The sequence below is a fragment of the Salvelinus fontinalis genome, chromosome 30 (genome assembly GCF_029448725.1).
Source record: "Salvelinus fontinalis isolate EN_2023a chromosome 30, ASM2944872v1, whole genome shotgun sequence".
NCBI lineage: Eukaryota > Metazoa > Chordata > Actinopteri > Salmoniformes > Salmonidae > Salvelinus > Salvelinus fontinalis.
In genome coordinates this window covers 4349797-4370036 of record NC_074694.1, presented here as the reverse complement: position 1 = coordinate 4370036, position 20240 = coordinate 4349797, and the positions used below count along the sequence as shown (strand labels likewise).

General features: G+C 50.4%; 1 protein-coding gene across 1 annotated transcript in view; it reads left to right on the top strand.

Annotated features, from left to right (window-relative positions):
* The first annotated feature begins 3332 nt into the window (after positions 1–3332).
* LOC129828549 (protein TBATA-like) overlaps positions 3333–20240 on the top strand; it is a 22393-nt gene continuing 5485 nt past the window's right edge. The window contains exons 1-5 of the mRNA XM_055889572.1: positions 3333–3438; positions 3817–4027; positions 4375–4548; positions 19398–19477; positions 19628–19789. Of these exons, the coding sequence (XP_055745547.1) occupies positions 3823–4027; positions 4375–4548; positions 19398–19477; positions 19628–19789 (621 nt within the window). The 5' untranslated portion in view covers positions 3333–3438; positions 3817–3822. The remainder of the gene's footprint in view (positions 3439–3816; positions 4028–4374; positions 4549–19397; positions 19478–19627; positions 19790–20240) is intronic.

Below are 20240 nucleotides of genomic sequence, written 5' to 3'. Positions count from 1 at the left end.
GTCTTAGAGTGGGTCCTATCCAGGATAGACTCTAACAATGTCTTAGAGTGGGACCTATCCAGGATAGACTGTAATGTCTTAGAGTGGGACCTATCCAGGATACACTGTAATGTCTTAGAGTGGGACCTATCCAGGATAGACTCTAACAATGTCTTAGAGTGGGACCTATCCAGGATACACTGTAATGTCTTAGAGTGGGACCTATCCAGGATAGACTGTAATGTCTTAGAGTGGGACCTATCCAGGATACACTGTAATGTCTTAGAGTGGGACCTATCCAGGATAGACTGTAATGTCTTAGAGTGGGACCTATCCAGGATAGACTCTAACAATGTCTTAGAGTGGGTCCTATCCAGGATAGACTGTAATGTCTTAGAGTGGGACCTATCCAGGATACACTGTAATGTCTTAGAGTGGGACCTATCCAGGATAGACTCTAACAATGTCTTAGAGTGGGTCCTATCCAGGATAGACTCTAACAATGTCTTAGAGTGGGACCTATCCAGGATACACTGTAATGTCTTAGAGTGGGTCCTATCCAGGATAGACTCTAACAATGTCTTAGAGTGGGTCCTATCCAGGATAGACTGTAATGTCTTAGAGTGGGACCTATCCAGGATAGACTGTAATGTATTAGAGTGGGTCCTATCCAGGATAGACTGTAATGTCTTAGAGTGGGTCCTATCCAGGATACACTGTAATGTCTTAGAGTGGGTCCTATCCAGGATAGACTCTAACAATGTCTTAGAGTGGGTCCTATCCAGGATAGACTGTAATGTCTTAGAGTGGGTCCTATCCAGAATAGACTGTAATGTCTTAGAGTGGGACCTGTCCAGGATAGACTCTAACAATGTCTTAGAGTGGGTCCTATCCAGGATAGACTCTAACAATGTCTTAGAGTGGGACCTATCCAGGATAGACTGTAATGTCTTAGAGTGGGACCTATCCAGGATACACTGTAATGTCTTAGAGTGGGACCTATCCAGGATAGACTCTAACAATGTCTTAGAGTGGGTCCTATCCAGGATAGACTCTAACAATGTCTTAGAGTGGGACCTATCCAGGATAGACTCTAACAATGTCTTAGAGTGGGTCCTATCCAGGATACACTGTAATGTCTTAGAGTGGGACCTATCCAGGATAGACTGTAATGTCTTAGAGTGGGTCCTATCCAGGATACACTGTAATGTCTTAGAGTGGGACCTATCCAGGATAGACTCTAACAATGTCTTAGAGTGGGACCTATCCAGGATAGACTGTAATGTCTTAGAGTGGGTCCTATCCAGGATAGACTCTAACAATGTCTTAGAGTGGGTCCTATCCAGGATAGACTGTAATGTCTTAGAGTGGGTCCTATCCAGGATAGACTGTAATGTCTTAGAGTGGGTCCTATCCAGGATAGACTCTAACAATGTCTTAGAGTGGGTCCTATCCAGGATAGACTGCAATGTCTTAGAGTGGGTCCTATCCAGGATAGACTGTAATGTCTTAGAGTGGGACCTATCCAGGATAGACTCTAACAATGTCTTAGAGTGGGTCCTATCCAGGATACACTGTAATGTCTTAGAGTGGGACCTATCCAGGATACACTGTAATGTCTTAGAGTGGGACCTATCCAGGATAGACTGTAATGTCTTAGAGTGGGTCCTATCCAGGATAGACTGTAATGTCTTAGAGTGGGTCCTATCCAGGATAGACTGTAATGTCTTAGAGTGGGACCTATCCAGGATAGACTCTAACAATGTCTTAGATTGGGTCCTATCCAGGATACACTGTAATGTCTTAGAGTGGGTCCTATCCAGGATACACTGTAATGTCTTAGAGTGGGTCCTATCCAGGATAGACTGTAATGTCTTAGAGTGGGTCCTATCCAGGATAGACTGTAATGTCTTAGAGTGGGACCTATCCAGGATAGACTGTAATGTCTTAGAGTGGGACCTATCCAGGATAGACTGTAATGTCTTAGAGTGGGACCTATCCAGGATAGACTCTAACAATGTCTTAGAGTGGGTCCTATCCAGGATAGACTGTAATGTCTTAGAGTGGGTCCTATCCAGGATAGACTGTAATGTCTTAGAGTGGGTCCTATCCAGGATACACTCTAACAATGTCTTAGAGTGGGTCCTATCCAGGATACACTGTAATGTCTTAGAGTGGGTCCTATCCAGGAGAGACTCTAACAATGTCTTAGAGTGGGACCTATCCAGGATAGACTCTAACAATGTCTTAGAGTGGGTCCTATCCAGGATAGACTGTAATGTCTTAGAGTGGGTCCTATCCAGGATAGACTGTAATGTCTTAGAGTGGGACCTATCCAGGATACACTGTAATGTCTTAGAGTGGGTCCTATCCAGGATAGACTCTAACAATGTCTTAGAGTGGGTCCTATCCAGGATAGACTCTAACAATGTCTTAGAGTGGGTCCTATCCAGGATAGACTCTAACAATGTCTTAGAGTGGGTCCTATCCAGGATAGACTGTAATGTCTTAGAGTGGGTCCTATCCAGGATAGACTGTAATGTCTTTCATCTTTCTCTTGATGTCCAGCTTAAAGAACACCTTCCTAATATTGAGTTGACCCCCTTTTGCCATCGGAACAGCCTCAATCGTTGGGGCAGTGCTTCCCACAGTTGTGTCCAGTTGGCTGAATGTCCTTAGGGTGGTGGACCCTTCCTGATACACACAGGAAACTGTTGATGGTGCAAAACCCAGCAGCTTTGCAGGTCTTGACACAAACTGATGTGTCTGGATCCTACTACCATATCCCGTTCAAAGGAACTTCAACATTTTGTCTTGCCCATTCACCCTCTGAATGACACACGTACACAATGCACGTTTCAATTGTCTCAAGGCTTATAAATCCCTCTTTAACCCGTCTCCTCCCCATTCATCTACACGGATTGAAGTGGATTTAACACGTGACATCAATAAGAGATCATAGCTTTCACCTGGATTCACCTGGTCAGTCTGTGTCATGGAAAGAGCAGGTGTTCTTAATGTTTTGTCCACTCAGTGTGGGTGATGGCGTGCCCTTTGGAATGTAGCCTCTGTTGACGGCCTCAGAATATACAGCACAGGTGTCAAACTCATTCCACGGAGGGCCGAGTGTCTGCGGGTTTTCGCTCCTCCCTTGTACTTGATTGATGAATTAACATCACTAATTAGTTAGGAACTCCCCACACCTGGTTGTCTAGGGCTTTATTGAAAGGAAAAACCAAAAACCCGCAGACACTAGGCCCTCCGTGGAATGAGTTTGACACCCCTGATATACAGGGATTTCCTCAGGGATTAATGCACAGGGTGGAAGTTACAGTCCCCATTGTTAACCAAATGCTTTTCTTTTTCACGTTGAGAGCTGAGTCTCCTAGCAACGTGGGAAACATTGGACACCAAGTCAGAGTCTGAAGACTGAGGAGAGGCTAATGTGGACATTCTGAGGTAGGATAAGTTTACATTTTATTTATTTAAAGAGTTTTTAATAAAAAAAACATTTTAAAAAATACATCAGCACTAAATCTGCCTGCACAAAACTGTTACGAAGTCCACGTGACTTCTCAAGTTTCCATGACAACGTGATATTATTTATATACAGAATGTGCTCAACAAGGCTTGGTATAGTTTGGGATTTAAATGTTACCTTTCAATGGTAATTGATCTGTCTCTAATAGTACCATTTAGCAATCGCTTTGATCCAAAGCAGGTGAACCCGGGAATCGAACCCACAATCCTGCCATGTGCAAGCACCACGCTCGACTAAACGGAGAGCCATATAAACCCTTCATATCCACAATAAACCCTGTGATATTTCTCTCACAGATCAGCATGTCGGTCCTGAACAGCCCAGATCCCTGTGGTGAAAAGAAAACATCTGACAGGAACACGGGTCATCATGACGATCACGTTATCCCGCGCACGGCTGCCGTTTCCAACACGGCCACTAGGGGCAGTCCACGCTTTGGAGCGTTGAGTCACCACTCCTTCTTCTCCAGACACAACCCTCACCCACACAGAGTCACACACATCCAAGGTGAGAGACACAGCCCTCACCCACACAGAGTCACACACATCCAAGGTGAGAGACACAACCCTCACCCACACAGAGTCACACACATCCAAGGTGAGAGACACAGCCCTCACCCACACAGAGTCACACACATCCAAGGTGAGAGACACAACCCTCACCCACACAGAGTCACACACATCCAAGGTGAGAGACACAGCCCTCACCCACACAGAGTCACACACATCCAAGGTGAGAGACCGCATTGGACCAAGGCACCCTATTTCCTACGTAGTGCACTTCTTTTGACCAGGGTTAATAGGGAATAGGGTGCCATTTGTGACACAGTCTCCGCCTTTCTTTTTCCTCGATAGGTCTAAATGGGATTCCAGTATGCATGGTGAATGACGACTGGTACGTGACCACCTCACTGTTCCCCCATCCGCTCATTAAGAGTCAGGTATTCAGGACGAGTACAGGAGCACCTTTCTCCATGCCTGCAGGACACAGTGTGTTCGGAGGCAGATACAGCACCGGACACAGAACAGGTGAATTTATAAAGGTTGCAAAACCTCCGGAAACTTTAAAAAAAAAATGTCCAGGTTTTACAGAATTCCTGTTTATAAGAATCCCGGGAATCAAGAGGGAAAACTATAAGCAGGACATCTGGAATTCCCCAAACAGGATTCCAAGGAAAGGCTGGGAATTTTGCTATACTAAAATGTACATGAATGTATAGGAACAAATGCTTTACACACGCTCAAGCAGTATGAAATAATTAATTTTGGGTTCCAATATATATGTAATCTTCAGTCTCTTTTGTACTGCCAAGACTCAATTACAGTAGCTACTGTGGGTCTTTCTGCTCTGGAAAACTCTCTCTCTCCACCCTGGAACACTCTCCCTCCCTCTCCACCCTGGAACACTCTCTCTCTCTCTCTACCCTGGAACACTCTCTCTCTCTCCACCCTGGAACACTCTCTCCCTCTCCACCCTGGAACACTCTCTCTCTCTCCACCCTGGAACACTCTCTCTCTCTCCACCCTGGAACACTCTCTCTCTCTCTACCCTGGAACACTCTCTATCTCCACCCTGGAACACTCTCTCCCTCTCCACCCTGGAACACTCTCTCTCTCTCTACCCTGGAACACTCTCTCCCTCTCCACCCTGGAACACTCTCTCTCTCTCTACCCTGGAACACTCTCTCTCTCTCCACCCTGGAACACTCTCTAACTCCACCCTGGAAAACTCTCTCTCTCTCTCCACCCTGGAACACTCTCTCTCTCTCTCTACCCTGGAACACTCTCCCCCTCCACCCTGGAACACTCTCCCTCTCCACCCTGGAACACTCTCCCCCTCCACCCTGGAACACTCTCCCTCTCCACCCTGGAACACTCTCCCCCTCCACCCTGGAACACTCTCCCTCTCCACCCTGGAACACTCTCTCTAGTCTGGAACACTCTCTCCGTCCTGGAACACTCTCCCTCTCCACCCTGGAACACACTCTCTCTCTCTCCACCCTGGAACACTCTCTCCGCCCTGGAACACTCTCTCTCTCCACCCTGGAACACTCTCTCTCTCCACCCTGGAACACTCTCTCTCTCTCCACCCTGGAACACTCTCTCTCTCTCCACCCTGGAACACTCTCTCTCTCTCCACCCTGGAACACTCTCTCTCTCTCCACCCTGGAACACTCTCTCTCTCTCCACCCTGGAACACTCTCTCTCTCCACCCTGGAACACTCTCCCTCTCCACCCTGGAACACTCTCCCCTTCCACCCTGGAACACTCTCCCTCTCCACCATGGAACACTCTCCCTCTCCTCCCTCTCCACCCTGGAACACTCTCTCTCTCCACCCTGGAACACTCTCTCTCTCCACCCTGGAACACTCTCTCTCTCTCCACCCTGGAACACTCTCTCAGCCCTGGAACACTCTCTCTCTCTCCACCCTGGAACACTCTCTCCGCCCTGGAACACTCTCTCTCTCCACCCTGGAACACTCTCTCTCTCTCCACCCTGGAACACTCTCTCCGCCCTGGAACACTCTCTCCGCCCTGGAACACTCTCTCCCTCTCCACCCTGGAACACTCTCTCTCCACCCTGGAACACTCTCTCTCTCTCCACCCTGGAACACTCTCTCTAGTCTGGAACACACTCTCTCTCCACCCTGGAACACTCTCTCTAGTCTGGAACACTCTCTCTCTCTCTACCCTGGAACACTCTCCCTCTCCGCCCTGGAACACTCTCCCTCTCCGCCCTGGAACACTCTCTCTCTCCGCCCTGGAACACTCTCTCTCTCTCCACCCTGGAACACTCTCTCTCTCTCCACCCTGGAACACTCTCTCTCTCTCCACCCTGGAACACTCTCTCTCTCTCCACCCTGGAACACTCTCTCTCTCTCCACCCTGGAACACTCTCTCTCTCTCCACCCTGGAACACTCTCTCTCTCTCCACCCTGGAACACTCTCTCTCTCTCCACCCTGGAACACTCTCTCTCTCCACCCTGGAACACTCTCTCTCTCTCCACCCTTGAACACTCTCTCTCTCTCCACCCTTGAACACTCTCTCTCTCTCCACCCTGGAACACTCTCTCTCTCTCCACCCTGGAACACTCTCTCTCTCCACCCTGGAACACTCTCCCTCTCTCTACCCTGGAACACTCTCTCTCTCTACCCTGGAACACTCTCTCTCTCTCCACCCTGGAACACGCTCCCTCTCCACCCTGGAACACTCTCTCTCTACCCTGGAACACTCTCTCCACCCTGGAACACTCTCTCTCTCTCTGCCCTGGAACACTCTCTCTCTCTCCGCCCTGGAACACTCTCTCTCTCTCCGCCCTGGAACACTCTCTCTCTCCACCCTGGAACACTCTCTCTCTCTCTCCACCCTGGAACACTCTCTCTCTCTCTCCACCCTGGAACACTCTCCCTCTCTCCACCCTGGAACACTCTCCCTCTCTCCACCCTGGAACACTCTCTCTCTCCACCCTGGAACACTCTCTCCCTCTCCACCGTGGAACACTCTCCCTCTCCACCCTGGAACACTCTCCCTCTCCACCCTGGAACACTCTCCCTCTCCACCCTGGAACACTCTCTCTCTCCACCCTGGAACACTCTCCCTCTCCACCCTGGAACACTCTCCCCCTCCACCCTGGAACACTCTCCCTCTCCACCCTGGAACACTCTCCCCCTCCACCCTGGAACACTCTCCCTCTCCACCCTGGAACACTCTCTCTAGTCTGGAACACTCTCCCTCTCCACCCTGGAACACTCTCTCTACCCTGGAACACTCTCTCTAGTCTGGAACACTCTCCCTCTCCACCCTGGAACACTCTCCCTCTCCACCCTGGAACACTCTCCCTCTCCACCCTGGAACACTCTCCCCCTCCACCCTGGAACACTCTCCCCCTCCACCCTGGAACACTCTCCCTCTCCACCCTGGAACACTCTCCCCCTCCACCCTGGAACACTCTCCCTCTCCACCCTGGAACACTCTCTCTAGTCTGGAACACTCTCCCTCTCCACCCTGGAACACTCTCTCTAGTCTGGAACACTCTCCCTCTCCACCCTGGAACACTCTCTCTAGTCTGGAACACTCTCTCTAGTCTGGAACACTCTCCCTCTCCACCCTGGAACACTCTCTCTAGTCTGGAACACTCTCCCTCTCCACCCTGGAACACTCTCCCTCGTCTAGAACACTCTCTCTAGTCTGGAACACATACATTTACAATGTACTGCCATAAACCTCCATACTACTCAACAGAATAAATCCCACAGTACCCAAGCACCCTTGCACTCTTACACTAGAGCAGTTTTAAATGATAGTCCACTCTGTGCTCACCCCTTCTCTGCCTCTCTCCATCTGCCCTCTTCTGTCACTTTCTCTGCGTCTTGTCTGTTGCCGTCTCAGGTTCTTGTTAGTCTTTTGTCTACCTTCTTATGCCATGGCCTGCTCTGTTCTTCTGGTCCCCATCATATCCTAGTATAGTCAGGGGGTGCCGTGAGAGTTATTGAAGATACTCTTCAAAGAAATAAGGTTTCCGACATTTTGGGAAGATGAGCAGGGATTCCGCGTGTTCCACCATTGGGGTTCCAGGACAGGGGAGAGTTTTGACTGGGCTGAGCGGGAGCCTCCCTCCTGTAGGGGTGGGAGGGCCAAGAGACCAGAGGTGGTGGAACAGACTACTCGGGTTGGGATATAGGGTTTGAGCATAGCCTGAAGTTATTTATATATTTTTTATTTCACCTTTATATAACCAGGTAGGCCAGTTGAGAACAAGTTCTCATTTACAACTGTGATCTGGCCAAGATAAAGCAAAGCAGTGTGACACAAACAACAACACAGAGTTACACATGGAATAAACAAACATACAGTCAATAACACAATAGAAAGAAAGAAAGCCTGAAGTTAGGGGTCTTGAAGATGATGCAAGCTTCGACTGAAAGCTAGTGGAGTGTGCGGAGGAGGAGCGGTGTGACAATTGAGGACATAGGAAGGTTAAACACCAGGCGGACTGCACCATTCTGGATAAGTTGCAGGGGTTTGACGGCTCAAGCGGAGAGCCCAGCCAACAGAGAGTTTCAGGAGTCCAGACGGGAGATATGACGGAGCCGAGTGACTTGGGCTATAGAGAAAAGAGGAGAGGTCCAGTGTCAACGGTTCTGCCTGCGGCTATGGAACCCTGACCTGTTCACCGGACGTGCTACCTGTGGCTATGGAACCCTGACCTGTTCACCGGACGTGCTACCTGTGGCTATGGAACCCTGACCTGTTCACCGGACGTGCTACCTGTGGCTATGGAACCCTGACCTGTTCACCGGACGTGCTACCTGTGGCTATGGAACCCTGACCTGTTCACCGGACGTGCTACCTGTGGCTATGGAACCCTGACCTGTTCACCGGACGTGCTACCTGTGGCTATGGAACCCTGACCTGTTCACCGGACGTGCTACCTGTGGCTATGGAACCCTGACCTGTTCACCGGACGTGCTACCTGTGGCTATGGAACCCTGACCTGTTCACCGGACGTGCTACCTGTCCCAGACCTGCTGTTTTCAACTCTCTAGAGACAGCAGGAGCGGTAGAGATACTCTGAATGATCGGCTATGAAAAGCCAACTGACATTTACTCCTGAGGTGCTGACTTGCTGCACCCTCGATAACTACTGTGATTATTATTATTTGACCATGCTGGTCATTTATGAACATTTGAACATCTTGGCCATGTTCTGTTATAATCTCCACCCGGCACAGCCAGAAGGCCACCCCTCATAGCCTGGTTCCTCTCTAGCTTTCTTCCTAGGTTCCTGCCTTTCTAGGGAGTTTCTCCTAGCTACACCTGCATTCTAGCTGTTTGGGGTTTTAGGTTGGGTTTCTGTACAGCACTTTCAGATATCAGCTGATGTACGAAGGGCTTTATAAATACATTTGATTTGATTTGAATTTGATTTGAGGTCCATCCTCATAGCAGTGATAGGAAAGACCATGTGAGGATATGACAGAGCTGAGTGACTTGGTGTGTAGAGAGAAGAGGAGAGGGCCTAGAACCGAGCCCTGGGGGACACCAGAAGTGATAGTACGTGGGCTCTGGGGGGACACCAGTAGTGAGAGTACGTGGGCTCTGGGGGACACCAGTAGTGAGAGTACGTGGGCTCTGGGGGGACACCAGTAGTGAGAGTACGTGGGCTCTGGGGGGACACCAGTAGTGAGAGTACGTGGGCTCTGGGGGACACCAGTAGTGAGAGTACGTGAGCTCTGGGGGACACCAGTAGTGAGAGTACGTGAGCTCTGGGGGACACCAGTAGTGATAGTACGTGGGCTATGGGGGACACCAGTAGTGAGAGTACGTGGGCTCTGGGGGGACACCAGTAGTGAGAGTACGTGGGCTCTGGGTGGGGGACACCAGTAGTGAGAGTACGTGGGCTCTGGGGGACACCAGTATTGAGAGTACGTGGGCTCTGGGGGACACCAGTAGTGATAGTACGTGGGCTCTGGGGGGACACCAGTAGTGAGAGTACGTGGGCTCTGGGGGACACCAGTAGTGAGAGTAAATGGGCTCTGGGGGACACCAGAAGTGAGAGTACATGGGCTCTGGGGGACACCAGAAGTGAGAGTACGTGGGCTCTGGGGGGACACCAGTAGTGATAGTACGTGAGCTCTGGGGGACACCAGTAGTGAGAGTACGTGGGCTCTGGGGGACACCAGTAGTGAGAGTATGTGGGCTCTGGGGACACCAGTAGTGAGAGTACGTGGGCTCTGGGGGACACCAGAAGTGAGAGTACATGGGCTCTGGGGGACACCAGAAGTGAGAGTACGTGGGCTCTGGGGGACACCAGTAGTGAGAGTACGTGGGCTCTGGGGGACACCAGTATTGAGAGTACATGGGCTCTGGGGTGACACCAGTAGTGAGAGTACGTGGGCTCTGGGGGACACCAGTAGTGAGGGTACGTGGGCTCTGGGGGGACACCAGTAGTGAGAGTATGTGGGCTCTGGGGGGACACCAGTAGTGAGAGTATGTGGGCTCTGGGGGGGCACCAGTAGTGAGAGTATGTGGGCTCTGGGGGGACACCAGTAGTGAGAGTATGTGGGCTCTGGGGGGGGTACACCAGTAGTGATAGTACATGTGCTCTTGGGGACACCAAAAGTGAGACTACATGGGCTCTGGGGGACACCAGCAGTGAGAGTACGTGGGCTCTGGGGACACCAGTAGGGAGAGTACGTGGGCTCTGGGGGGGTGACACCAGTATTGATAGTACGTGGGCTTCTTGGGGACACCAGTAGTGATAGTACGTGGGCTCTGGGGGGGGACACCAGTAGTGAGAGTACGTGGGCTCTGGGGGACACCAGTAGTGAGAGTACGTGGCCTCTGGGGGACACCAGTAGTGAGAGTACGTGGGCTCTGGGGGACACAAGTAGTGAGAGTACGTGGGCTCTGGGGGACACCAGTAGTGAGAGTACGTGGGCTCTGGGGGGGGGACACCAGTAGTGAGGGTACGTGGGCTCTGGGGGACACCAGTAGTGAGAGTACGTGGGCTCTGGGGGGGGGGGGGGGGGGACACACCAGTAGTGATAGTATGTGGGCTCTGGGGACACCAGTAGTGAGATTACGTGGGCTCTGGGGGACACCAGTAGTGAGAGTACGTGGGCTCTGGGGGACACCAGTAGTGAGAGTACATGGGCTCTGGGGGACACCAGTAGTGAGAGTACGTGGGCTCTGGGGGACACCAGTAGTGAGAGTACGTGGGCTCTGGGGGACACCAGTAGTGAGAGTACGTGGGCTCTAGGGGGGGACACCAGTAGTGAGGGTACGTGGGCTCTGGGGGACACCAGTAGTGAGAGTACGTGGGCTCTGGGGGACACTAGTAGTGAGAGTACGTGGGCTCTGGGGGGACACCAGTAGTGAGAGTACGTGGGCTCTGGGGGACACCAGTAGTGATAGTACGTGGGCTCTGGGGGGACACCAGTAGTGAGAGTACGTGGGCTCTGGGGGGACACCAGTAGTGAGAGTACGTGGGCTCTGGGGGACACCAGTAGTGAGAGTACGTGAGCTCTGGGGGACACCAGTAGTGAGAGTACGTGAGCTCTGGGGGACACCAGTAGTGATAGTACGTGGGCTATGGGGGACACCAGTAGTGAGAGTACGTGGGCTCTGGGGGGACACCAGTAGTGAGAGTACGTGGGCTCTGGGTGGGGGACACCAGTAGTGAGAGTACGTGGGCTCTGGGGGAGACCAGTATTGAGAGTACGTGGGCTCTGGGGGACACCAGTAGTGATAGTACGTGGGCTCTGGGGGGACACCAGTAGTGATAGTACGTGGGCTCTGGGGGGACACCAGTAGTGAGAGTACGTGGGCTCTGGGGGACACCAGTAGTGAGAGTAAATGGGCTCTGGGGGACACCAGAAGTGAGAGTACATGGGCTCTGGGGGACACCAGAAGTGAGAGTACGTGGGCTCTGGGGGGACACCAGTAGTGATAGTACGTGAGCTCTGGGGGACACCAGTAGTGAGAGTACGTGGGCTCTGGGGGACATCAGTAGTGAGAGTATGTGGGCTCTGGGGACACCAGTAGTGAGAGTATGTGGGCTCTGGGGACACCAGTAGTGAGAGTACGTGGGCTCTGGGGGACACCAGAAGTGAGAGTACATGGGCTCTGGGGGACACCAGAAGTGAGAGTACGTGGGCTCTGGGGGACACCAGTAGTGAGAGTACGTGGGCTCTGGGGACACCAGTAGTGAGAGTACGTGGGCTCTGGGGGACACCAGAAGTGAGAGTACATGGGCTCTGGGGGACACCAGAAGTGAGAGTACGTGGGCTCTGGGGGACACCAGTAGTGAGAGTACGTGGGCTCTGGGGGACACCAGTATTGAGAGTACATGGGCTCTGGGGTGACACCAGTAGTGAGAGTACGTGGGCTCTGGGGGACACCAGTAGTGAGGGTACGTGGGCTCTGGGGGGACACCAGTAGTGAGAGTATGTGGGCTCTGGGGGGACACCAGTAGTGAGAGTATGTGGGCTCTGGGGGGACACCAGTAGTGAGAGTATGTGGGCTCTGGGGGGACACCAGTAGTGAGAGTATGTTGGCTCTGGGGGGGGGACACCAGTAGTGATGTACATGTGCTCTTGGGGACACCAGTAGTGAGAGTACGTGGGCTCTGGGGGACACCAGTAGTGAGAGTACGTGGGCTCTGGGGACACCAGTATGGAGAGTACGTGGGCTCTGGGGGGGTGACACCAGTATTGATAGTACGTGGGCTCTGGGGGACACCAGTAGTGATAGTACGTTGGCTCTGGGCGGGGGACACCAGTAGTGAGAGTACGTGGGCTCTGGGGGACACCAGTAGTGAGAGTACGTGGCCTCTGGGGGACACCAGTAGTGAGAGTACGTGGGCTCTGGGGGATACCAGTAGTGAGAGTACATGGGCTCTGGGGGACAACAGTAGTGAGAGTACGTGGGCTCTGGGGGACACCAGTAGTGAGAGTACGTGGGCTCTGGGGGACACCAGTAGTGAGAGTACGTGGGCTCTGGGGGGGGGGACACCAGTAGTGAGGGTACGTGGGCTCTGGGGGACACCAGTAGTGAGAGTACGTGGGCTCTGGGGGGGGGGGGGGGGGACACCAGTAGTGATAGTATGTGGGCTCTGGGGACACCAGTAGTGAGAGTACGTGGGCTCTGGGGGACACCAGTAGTGAGAGTACGTGGGCTCTGGGGGACACCAGTAGTGAGAGTACATGGGCTCTGGGGGACACCAGTAGTGAGAGTACGTGGGCTCTGGGGGACACCAGTAGTGAGAGTACGTGGGCTCTGGGGGACACCAGTAGTGAGAGTACGTGGGCTCTGGGGGGGGACACCAGTAGTGAGGGTACGTGGGCTCTGGGGGACACCAGTAGTGAGAGTACATGGGCTCTGGGGGACACCAGTAGTGAGAGTACGTGGGCTCTGGGGGGGGGGACACCAGTAGTGAGAGTACATGGGCTCTGGGGGACACCAGTAGTGAGAGTACGTGGGCTCTGGGGGACACTAGTAGTGAGAGTACGTGGGCTCTGGGGGACACTAGTAGTGATAGTACGTGGGCTCTGGGGGGACACCAGTAGTGAGAGTACGTGGGCTCTGGGGGGACACCAGTAGTGAGAGTACGTGGGCTCTGGGGGGACACCAGTAGTGAGAGTACGTGGGCTCTGGGGGACACCAGTAGTGAGAGTACGTGAGCTCTGGGGGACACCAGTAGTGAGAGTACGTGAGCTCTGGGGGACACCAGTAGTGATAGTACGTGGGCTATGGGGGACACCAGTAGTGAGAGTACGTGGGCTCTGGGGGGACACCAGTAGTGAGAGTACGTGGGCTCTGGGTGGGGGACACCAGTAGTGAGAGTACGTGGGCTCTGGGGGACACCAGTATTGACAGTACGTGGGCTCTGGGGGACACCAGTAGTGATAGTACGTGGGCTCTGGGGGGACACCAGTAGTGATAGTACGTGGGCTCTGGGGGGACACCAGTAGTGAGAGTACGTGGGCTCTGGGGGACACCAGTAGTGAGAGTAAATGGGCTCTGGGGGACACCAGAAGTGAGAGTACATGGGCTCTGGGGGACACCAGAAGTGAGAGTACGTGGGCTCTGGGGGGACACCAGTAGTGATAGTACGTGAGCTCTGGGGGACACCAGTAGTGAGAGTACGTGGGCTCTGGGGGACACCAGTAGTGAGAGTATGTGGGCTCTGGGGACACCAGTAGTGAGAGTATGTGGGCTCTGGGGACACCAGTAGTGAGAGTACGTGGGCTCTGGGGGACACCAGAAGTGAGAGTACATGGGCTCTGGGGGACACCAGAAGTGAGAGTACGTGGGCTCTGGGGGACACCAGTAGTGAGAGTACGTGGGCTCTGGGGGACACCAGTAGTGAGAGTATGTGGGCTCTGGGGGACACCAGTAGTGAGGGTACGTGGGCTCTGGGGGGACACCAGTAGTGAGAGTATCTGGGCTCTGGGGGGACACCAGTAGTGAGAGTATGTGGGCTCTGGGGGGACACCAGTAGTGAGAGTATGTGGGCTCTGGGGGGACACCAGTAGTGAGAGTATGTGGGCTCTGGGGGGACACCAGTAGTGAGAGTATGTGGGCTCTGGGGGGGGGACACCAGTAGTGATAGTACATGTGCTCTTGGGGACACCAGTATTGAGAGTACGTGGGCTCTGGGGGACACCAGTAGTGAGAGTACGTGGGCTCTGGGGGGACACCAGTAGTGAGAGTATGTGGGCTCTGGGGGGGGGACACCAGTAGTGATAGTACATGTGCTCTTGGGGACACCATTGGAAAGGGGCCAATGAGAGTCAGAGGATGCAGAAAGGGAAAGGATAGAGAGTAGGGTCAAGAGGAAGAGTCAGGAAAAAGGAGGGAAAAGGATTGAGCAGAACGGAGAGAGGATATGATAGAAGAGGAGGAAGTAGTGGGGGACAGAGGGAGCAAAGATTGCGACAACGCATGACTATCTGGGCTGAGGGGTTAGGGTTGGAGAAGAGGGAGACAGAAAAGGAAACTAAGTAGTGATCAGAGACCTGGAGGGGGGTTACAGTGAGATTAGTAGGAGAACAGAGACCTGGAGGAGGGTTACAGTGAGATTAGTAGGAGAACAGAGACCTGGAGGAGGGTTACAGTGAGATTAGTAGGAGAACAGAGATCTGGAGGGGGGTTACAGTGAGATTAGTAGGAGAACAGAGACCTGGAGGGGGGTTACAGTGAGATTAGTAGGAGAACAGAGACCTGGAGGAGGGTTACAGTGAGATTAGTAGGAGAACAGAGACCTGGAGCAGGGTTACAGTGAGATTAGGAGGAGAACAGAGACCTGGAGGAGGGTTACAGTGAGATTAGTAGGAGAACAGAGACCTGGAGGAGGTTACAGTGAGATTAGTAGGAGAACAGAGACCTGGAGGGGGTTACAGTGAGATTAGTAGGAGAACAGAGACCTGGAGGGGGGTTACAGTGAGATTAGTAGGAGAATAGAGACCTGGAGGAGGGTTACAGTGAGATTAGTAGGAGAACAGAGACCTGGAGGGGGGTTACAGTGAGATTAGTAGGAGAACAGAGACCTGGAGGAGGGTTACAGTGAGATTAGTAGGAGAACAGAGACCTGGAGGAGGGTTACAGTGAGATTAGTAGGAGAACAGAGATCTGGAGGGGGGTTACAGTGAGATTAGTAGGAGAACAGAGACCTGGAGGAGGGTTACAGTGAGATTAGTAGGAGAACAGAGACCTGGAGGGGGGTTACAGTGAGATTAGTAGGAGAACAGAGACCTGGAGGGGGGTTACAGTGAGATTAGTAGGAGAACAGAGACCTGGAGGGGGGTTACAGTGAGATTAGTAGGAGAACAGAGACCTGGAGGAGGTTACAGTGAGATTAGTAGGAGAACAGAGACCTGGAGGGGAGTTACAGTGAGATTAGTAGGAGAACAGAGACCTGGAGGGGGGTTACAGTGAGATTAGTAGGAGAACAGAGACCTGGAGGGGGGTTACAGTGAGATTAGTAGGAGAACAGAGACCTGGAGGGGGTTACAGTGAGATTAGTAGGAGAACAGAGACCTGGAGGGGGGTTACAGTGAGATTAGTAGGAGAACAGAGACCTGGAGCAGGGTCACAGTGAGATTAGTAGGAGAACAGAGACATGGAGGGGGTTACAGTGAGATTAGTAGGAGAACAGAGACCTGGAGGAGGGTTACAGTGAGATTAGTAGGAGAACAGAGACCTGGAGGAGGGTTACAGTGAGATTAGTAGGAGAACAGAGACCTGGAGGAGGGTTACAGTGAGATTAGTAGGAGAACAGAGACCTGGAGGGGGGGGGGGGGGGGGGTTACAGTGAGATTAGTAGGAGAACAGAGACCTGGAGGAGGGTTACAGTGAGATTAGTAGGAGAACATAGACCTGGAGGGGGTTACAGTGAGATTAGTAGGAGAACAGAGACCTGGAGGAGGGTTACAGTGAGATTAGTAGGAGAACAGAGACCTGGAGGGGGGTTACAGTGAGATTAGTAGGAGACCAGAGACCTGGAGGGGGGTTACAGTGAGATTAGTAGGAGAACAGAGACCTGGAGGGGGGTTACAGTGAGATTAGTTGGAGAACAGAGACCTGGAGGGGGGTTACAGTGAGATTAGTAGGAGAACAGAGACCTGGAGGAGGGTTACAGTGAGATTAGTAGGAGAACAGAGACCTGGAGGAGGGTTACAGTGAGATTAGTAGGAGAACAGAGACCTGGAGGAGGGTTACAGTGAGATTAGTAGGAGAACAGAGACCTGGAGGGGGGTTACAGTGAGATTAGTAGGAGAAGAGAGACCTGGAGGAGGGTTACAGTGAGATTAGTAGGAGAACAGAGACCTGGAGGGGGGTTACAGTGAGATTAGTAGGAGAACAGAGACCTGGAGGAGGGTTACAGTGAGATTAGAACAACCTCTAGTAAAGATGAGGTCAAGCGTATTGCCTTCCTCTTGAGTGGGAGGTGACTGGAAAAGGGTCAGGCATCGGGAGGATAAAGTCGCCCAGTACGATGAGTGGTGAACCATCGTTGGAAAATGAGCTTTTCAAGTTGTCAAGCTCATTGAGGAACTCTCTAAGTGTACCTGGTGGGTGATAGATGACAACAATGTTAAGCTTGATTGGACAAGTGACAGTGACAGCATATAATTCAAATGTGGAAATAGACAGGTGAGATAGGAGGAAAACAGAATCTCCTCTTAGGAGAAATGAGTAGCCCTGTGCCACCATTGAGACGAGAGCTCTTTTTTCATTATTATTAAAAAAATGAGTAACTTATTTTTTTTCTTACGCTAGCTTATTAGCCTTAGTCACCCCTTATGCTGAGGGAGACTAGCTAGTTAGCTACCACCTATGATGTATATAAACCTTTGGTTGCTGATGATGCTATGTATTGGCCAATGAGAGGCTTTGAAGCCACCGGTTGGCCATATTGGCACTAACCAGAAAAAGCAGTCATCCATAGGAATTGTCGTGGAAAATTGCGAGATTTTGCTAATACAGGAAATTTGCCAGAACAGAATGAATGTTATTCTACAGTATTTCAATTCAAATGGACAAAATGACATGTATTTAAGCATTTTTTGTTGTTGTTGTTGTGGGGATGGTACCATTAGAGCATTTTGTTTTCCTATATATACATTTAGATATATTTCATGTTTAGCTCACATATCATCTAAAAGTCTGCAGTATCTGTAATATCATCTACATATCAAAAACACATGTAGACATTTCTATAGACTACACAATATCCCCACGTTCACAAGTTCAGGTATCTGTACAGTATCTGTAATATAATCTACATATCAAAAACACATGTAGACATTGATGACTGCATTTCTATAGACTACACAATATCCCCCCCCCCCCCCCCCCACCCCCCCCCCCGTTTAATCTATTAGCTCCTAATCAACGTTGAAATGTTCAGACTGGCCCCGACTTAGATTGGTTGTCAAGGGATTTTTGATCCTGTGTATACTTTTGGAACGATACTGATTTGACATTTGCATAAAGTAACATGGGTTTAAATGAGAACCGTAAGAACACAGTGGTCGATTTTCAAAATGGACCTGTTCCTTGGCCAATCAGGTTCACATCTTCAAAATGGACCTGTTCCTTGGCCAATCAGGTTCACATTTTCAAAATGGACCTGTTCCTTGGCCAATCAGGTTCACATCTTCAAAATGGACCTGTTCCTTGGCCAATCAGGTTCACATCTTCAAAATGGACCTGTTCCTTGGCCAATCAGGTTCACATCTTCAAAATGGACCTGTTCCTTGGCCAATCAGGTTCACATTTTCAAAATGGACCTGTTCCTTGGCCAATCAGGTTCACATCTTCAAAATGGACCTGTTCCTTGGCCAATCAGGTTCACATTTTCAAAATGGACCTGTTCCTTGACCAATCAGGTTCACATCTTCAAAATGGACCTGTTCCTTGACCAATCAGGTTCACATCTTCAAAATGGACCTGTTCCTTGACCAATCAGGTTCACATCTTCAAAATGGACCTGTTCCTTGACCAATCAGGTTCACATCTTCAAAATGGACCTGTTCCTTGGCCAATCAGGTTCACATCTTCAAAATGGACCTGTTCCTTGGCCAATCAGGTTCACATCTTCAAAATGGACCTGTTCTTCAAAATTCTTTAAAATCTTTAGAAACTATAGCTATAAACATTCGCATAAATTATCTCACCAACGGTAACTCCTGAATCTTTCAAGCTAAAGACTTCAAACCAACTTCCACATCTTCAGGCTCTCTTATCTTCAAATTCATCAAATGTTTTATCAACTGTAACTACATAAATATGTCCACATTTGCATAAGGTAAAGGTACCAAACCAACTTTCACAAGTTCAGGCTATCCTAACTTGAAATTCTTAAAAATATTTATCAACTATAACTATATAAATGTGTTACATTTTCATAAAATACCTAGAACCATTTCAAGCTAGAGACACAAAACCAACTGTCACAAGTTCCTAACTTCAAATGATAAAAAACGTTTAGAAGCTATAAATAGTGGAAATTAGCCAAAAAATGGCTTCAATGCCAGAAATAAGAAGACAGTAGGAGACTGTAAATGCTACCGCTCTTTAACCATTTCACCAACAAACATTAAAACGATATTACGAAAAAATGTAAAGTTTCAAAACCACAGGAAATGTACTTTTCTAGTTTTGAATTAATTGGTAAATATTTCTAAAAACATAATTCTGCTTATTATGGGGCCGGTGTGTAGGCCAGTGACGCACAATCTCAATGTAATCTTTTTTAAATGCTGGTAAGACAACAAAAGGTGGAAAAAGTCAAGAATCCTTTCTGAAGGAACTGTAGATGATATAAACAGGAGTGAGATGTCATTGCTCTTTCCTCTTTGCGTTAAAGCTCTGTTATCAGAAGCCTGGAAAGAGGAGTTGAAAGATCTCTCTGCAAAGGTCAGCCTTTCTACTCAGGACAGAAAAGATGTAAGTACATTCATTTAATAAACAACATCAGCAGTTATTTATAACGTCGGGATTGTTCTTGTCGTTATTTTGGACTGTAGCTGAAATATCATGTCTGTTTGACCTTCTCTATAGCGTTTTTATAATGCGTGTGTGTGTCTTACTATACAGGAGAATGAAGAGGAGGGTCTAGGACTGGTCCGGAGGAAGACCCAGTACTCTGCCCAGACCGGGAGGATCATCCCTCCCTCCTCTCAGGCTTATCAGCGTAGCCACCAGCCTCAGACCCACCGTCACCCCCCTGCCCCGGTTCTACATCAGCAGGAACTGATGGTACTGTACAGTCTTTCACATTATCTATAACCCAAGGGGTATATACATTTAATTTATTATTACTTCTACTATTATAACTATTATTATAATTACTACTGTTATTACTATTATTGTCTGCAGTGCACTTCTGCTCTAAAGGGAAGGGGAAATGTTTCCCTCCATTCTCACTCTAAAGGGAAGCGGAAAATGTTTCCCTCCATTCTCCCTCTAAAGAGAAGGGGAAAATGTTTCCTCTCCATTCTCCCTCTAAAGGGAAGGGGAAAATCTTTCCCTCCATTCTCCCTCTAAAGGGAAGGGGAAAATGTTTCCCTCCCATTCTCCCTCTAAAGGGAAAGGGAAAATGTTTCCCTCCATTCTCCCTCTAAAGGGAAGAGGAAAATGTTTCCTCTCCATTCTCCCTCTAAAGGGAAGGGAAAATGTTTCCCTCCATTCTCCCTCTAAAGGGAAGGGG